The 5,277-nt window shown below is 44.9% G+C and overlaps 1 protein-coding gene across 1 annotated transcript in view; it reads right to left on the bottom strand.

Annotated features, from left to right (window-relative positions):
- Positions 1–2,285: 2,285 nt before the first annotated feature.
- LOC123152957 (uncharacterized) overlaps positions 2,286–5,277 on the bottom strand; it is a 3,745-nt gene continuing 753 nt past the window's right edge. The window contains exons 2-3 of the mRNA XM_044572311.1: positions 4,534–5,013; positions 2,286–2,843 (exon numbers count right to left, since the gene is read on the bottom strand). Coding sequence (XP_044428246.1) covers positions 2,827–2,843; positions 4,534–5,013 — 497 coding nt within the window. The 3' untranslated portion in view covers positions 2,286–2,826. The remainder of the gene's footprint in view (positions 2,844–4,533; positions 5,014–5,277) is intronic.

The following is a 5,277-nucleotide window of genomic DNA, read 5'->3' on the forward strand; positions in this document are numbered from 1 at the left end:
TCCGAAGGCAATGTCAGCAGTGGCCGCGGCGGCACTCCACACGACACAATAAGAGGCGGAGCAGCTCCTCCACGAGCAGCAGGCAGCCGTCAGACAAGGCCGCTGCGACCCTCCGGCGCTGTTCCATCGCTCGAGAGACCACAACGATGACAACGGCATGGACGATGACGACGGTGCGGCAGGGCAGGATGGCCACATGTACAAGGTGGTCGTTCGATATAGGGTTTAGGTTTTTTCTAGTTTTTGTTAAACTGTCGAAATATCGACCTTTTTATGTAAATTATAGTCGAACTTGAATGAATTCGGCTGTGTTTGCACAATTTTTGTCCGGTTGGTTCCAATTGTTGTTGAAATGTATGTGAGCACTATCGGATGGCAGTCATCGGCATTAGTATCCGCGAACTGGTACCTCTATCCAGGAAATTTGCTGGTTGTCGTTGGAGATGCCCTCAACCATGGGTGCAATATGTCCCAATACGCAAGAAACCAAATTCTGGAAGGAGAATCTTGATGTGTGCACCGACACTGACCAAGCCGCCAAACAATATTGGCAAAGGATAGAGGACCAGTTTCTTCCGAATGATGACAAAGTATCCCTCGAGTACGCCACACACCTATAGGTCATTCCAAGGTCGTTGGGATGTGATCAAGCCGATTTATAGCCGTTGGAGTGGTTGCTTGGAGCAAATCCACAATGCACCTCCAAATGGTACTGTTGAAGCCGATTATGTGAGTTTGTTTTCACATTCCAAGTAGTGCAAATGATTATGCGAGTGGTTGCATGTGACATACTTTGACATTGTTTTCATTTTGTAGCCCAAAATTGCGCAAGAAAGATAGAAGGACATGAAAACTTCCAGTGACAAGTCATTTATAGCAGAGCGTTGTTGGAAAATTCTTCAAAATATCACAACTGGTAGTTGATTGACAAAAAATCCCTGCCGAAGAGAGGTTAACTCACCAAGTTGGATGATGATGATGAAGATGACGATGGCCCAAGAAACAAAAACAAGCCTGATGGAAACAAAAAGGTCAAGGACAAGATCAAGAGAGAAGCGGAGGCATCAAGCTTGCGGGACAAGATAGATGCCATGGTGCAATCAAATGAGTTGATGATGGCCAAGACATTGGAGGCAAAGAAGGAGTTGGCCAACAAGAAGGCACAAGAGAAGCAAGAAAAGGAGCAATTCCTCAAGAAGAGGGGTTGCGCAAGGCCGCCATTGAGGAGAAAAGTGCCCTTGCCGAGGAGAACAAGGCCTTGGCCAAGCTTCTTGCATAGGAGAATAATATCATGACGATGAACCGCGATGACATGGATGACCTCATCAAAGAATGGCATGATATCGCAAGGAGGAAGATCTTGGAGAGAAGGAACCAAGTGACGACGGGTGGTGGACAATGATGATGATGGTCATGATGGTCATGGAGGTGGTAGTGGCTTTTGCATGAGGTTCTTTTGGACCATGGATGGAAACTATGTTTAATTTCCGCGCAAACTATGTTCTAATTTGTAGCCATTTGTTGGAATTGCGGTCAAATTGTCTAATATATATGTTTTTTTCGGTTTGAGGGCTAGCGCGGGCTACAGCCGAACAGACTCCACAAGACTGAAATGTAAAACAGAATACTCAAAACACGTTTTCCATGGACATTATACTCACTTTAAGAGTGGGGTTTGATAGAGGTGCTCTCATATTTCTCTCTTCATTCATACTCCCTCCGTCCCAAAATAAATGATTCAATTTTATACTAACTTTGTACTAAAGTTAGTACAAAGTTGAGTATTTTGGGACGGAGGAGTAAAATCGAAGAAATCCACGAGAGGCGCATCCATTCATAATAATTCCATCAAAGAATCATTCTTTTTATAGTATGGAAACTCTTGTTCCAACCTCACCTGACATGCTACTAGCCCGCCCGAGACGAAAATTTGGCCAAGACCCATCATCCAGCGCATCGAACACCAAGTGTTTGGTTGTTGGGCTATCCCTTCTTGGACAGGGATAGCAGTTTTTTAAATGGATGCCATCTGTTTGGTTCTTGGGCGAGCTGGGATTAGGAGGGATACGGACATACATGCTTGGAATATTCGTTCAAAATCCGGCTCCGCAGCGACGCGAAAATGTCGCGGACCTGGCCATCCCGCACTCACGGCGCGAAACGTTTTCTGCGGCCTCGTCTTTCCTTCGTTCATCTGTACTTCTGTATCTGTATCGGTACTACTATTAAACAAGCAAACATATTCTCCACTATGTCCACCCGGTTAAACGTACACAGGCCAAACAAGACAAATTACCATCTCCAGGATCAGGCATCTAACCGTCCACATAAAAGTCAGACCTCCCCTGTGTACGTTTAGCGATTTACATGAGCGGACGAAACTCTGCCATCGATCAAACAGTTGCACCTCCCCCGAAAAAAAAAACAGTTCCACCCTTTGCGTTCGCGTCCAATCAACTACAGAAAATTAGCCACAATTAATGGGAATTAACACGTCTGCCTCACAACAAATTTCTAAACTTACGGGAATCAGCCCACCCGGACGTACGTCGCAGCCGCCCAGCCCTGCGCCATCGCCGCCATGCGTAGCGGACGACGCCCGCTACGACGCGCTTCTCGCCAATGCAGGTGCAGACTATCCTCTTGTGCGCAATACGTGGCCAGTTCCATCCCAGTTAATCTCGATGTCTTCTTTCATGTCGCCGTTTAGATGCACACTACAGTCAGACGTCGGTGCCGCCAAGCCACTGTTGTGCCCTCGCCGCCCAGCCACTGTTGGCCATCGCCGCCCAGCCACAGGCCCCGACATCGACGCCGACGAACTCCTCAGGCAACGCACCTGCCTGCACCAAAGGAACATGGTATAATTTTACAGGATATTCAATTGGGTTAATGTGATAGGGCCGATCAGTTCCTGATTTTAAAGGAAATTCTATTTAACATATATGTGCATACTTCATTGCTCCCCTAATCCCTGTCAAATTTACATCTTTATAACAATGCTCTTCACTCTCAAATTTGCATATTTACAATAGTGTGATGACGAATGTATCAATTTTGTACAAACCATAATAGATCTACCTCCTATGACTTGAACATGAATTTTAACAGTGCATCAAACTGGAGCCCTCCATCATATTGTTTTAACAGTATAGTGCTCGAATCTGTATGACTGAATGAATAAAACCCAGTAAGTATGATCTATTTGTAACTTGGTCCAATAGAGTGGAGAAGAAAACCCAATCTAAGAATATGCATTTTCCTGTACACAAATTTGGTCATCTTCTATTATCAAATTTGCATATCAGATGGCTGCAGGATAAGTATTGCATGATAAACAACAATATGAAACAAAACATATAGGCTCGAAAACAGTTTGGATTTTACAAAAGAAGATCTACTAAAGTAAATTCAGGTTTCATCAACGGCGGAGCTAGGATTTGGGAACGGGGTAGTCCTCCTCCAAAATTAAGTCGTTTCTATTAAAGAGGCGCTCTGATGTATCACCGTTGTCTAACTGATGCATTCAAAAAATAATTGGTAAATTCAGAAATTATGTAGTAAGTACTTGATCATTTTGGCCAAACCAAATCCTAGACTATCATGAAGTAAACCTGTCAATTACTTGTTCTGTACAATGCTCAAAAGCTTCGGGTTGATGTATATGGCAGGCAGGTATGCCTCCCCATTCCCATCTTTGTGTTTATTTCAGAGTCCCAAAAATTTAGGATCGAACAAATTCCCTGACTCTTAGATGGTCTTCAATATCCATTTCTTGTAAGCCTGCAAACACACTTCTGATATAACCGGGGTTCCGGGACAACAAGAAATATATCTAAAAGGTTGTGCTACATCATGAATACCACTTGTGTAGCTGTCGTAAGTAGTACTGAAGATGCCAGAGATGTTTATGGACTTCTAATAAAGCAAGTTATTCCAAGAAAAGGAATTTTTGAGGTGATAAGCTCTTTTAGCCAACCACCGTCCTCTATATGACAGCCATAGCATCATCATTATCCTACACTATCAATTATTCACTCTTCAACCTGTATTATCCTAGAGTCATACATACTTATCCTACTATGCTTCTCTTGATCCTCTTTTATTTGCTATAAAGCTCGCATTTGGGAACTTCTAAAAACATGCTTTCATTTTTCAAAAAAGAAGTAAATTTCTTTGGCAGGATCAAGCCAAATCAACCTCATCTGTCTTGGTCCCTAGCGCCCCTAGCCACCCAGATTTCAAATCTACCAATCAATCAACTTTATCGCAGCATGGTTGCCTCAATAATATTAACTAACTAGAATCCCCACTCATAACAGTTGCTGCAACCAGGTTAAGAACATCTAATCGAACAACTTCTAATTTTTCTCCCTGATTCTAAAATGACTCATACTTAAATTAGACTACTGAGCTACCTATGTATATTCAGGAATGGATAGAAATTAGGGATTAGCAGAAGTGGGTAATGGGGAGTATCTCAAATCAGAAATAAGCAGATATGAAAGCCGAAGTGGGGAATAGATCGTCTACCGGCATCGGCTTGCACTTGCAAGGGACCATCCACCGCGGCACAGCTGCCGCACATGGGCATTACAGGGCGCAGCGCAGTCGCACGCACAGGGTGGTGGGAGCCGCCGACGAGCGAGATGGAAAGGAAGGCACCAGGCGCGGAGGTTGCGACACATGATTGCCACAGCCGCCGATCTGGTGGAGGCAATTCCCGCGCCTCCGCGTCAGCCTTCGTCCGGCGCCCAGCAACCAGACCGAGCTTGAGCGGATCCTCGGGCACTTCGGCGACCGATTCGACGAGGAGGGGCTGAGAAGAGTGGGAAGAGTGCGAGACCTCGCGCCGGCGGTGGGGACGAAGAGGAGGGGCGGCTTGAGGAGAGAGAGAGAGAGTTGTGGGCTTGTGGCCACCATGGAATAGGGAGCAGTGGGGAGAGGATAAGGGAAGGTAGGTGATGAGGCGAGGAGAACTGAGGGGGCGTCCGGTGTGTCTTTTTCTTTTACCTTCTCTTTTTTTAGTTGGTTTTTTTAGCCCTTTTGGTCAAGTTAGCATCCGGTCTTGTCCAATTTAGTTTTTTTTTATCAATAGATGATATTTCCGCCTCTATACATTTATTTTAACAGTAAAAATGATCTCTGATGTGCACGAGGTATATATATTTACACAATAGCTACATGTTAGTCGCCTGATTTTTGAATTCGGGTCAGTCGATTTTGGTTGAAGGGAGAAACAGGCGAAGAGGAGGAAGAAGCTCACCGGAGGGGAGG

Source organism: Triticum aestivum, chromosome 7A (genome assembly GCF_018294505.1).
Source record: "Triticum aestivum cultivar Chinese Spring chromosome 7A, IWGSC CS RefSeq v2.1, whole genome shotgun sequence".
NCBI classification, from domain to species: domain Eukaryota; kingdom Viridiplantae; phylum Streptophyta; class Magnoliopsida; order Poales; family Poaceae; genus Triticum; species Triticum aestivum.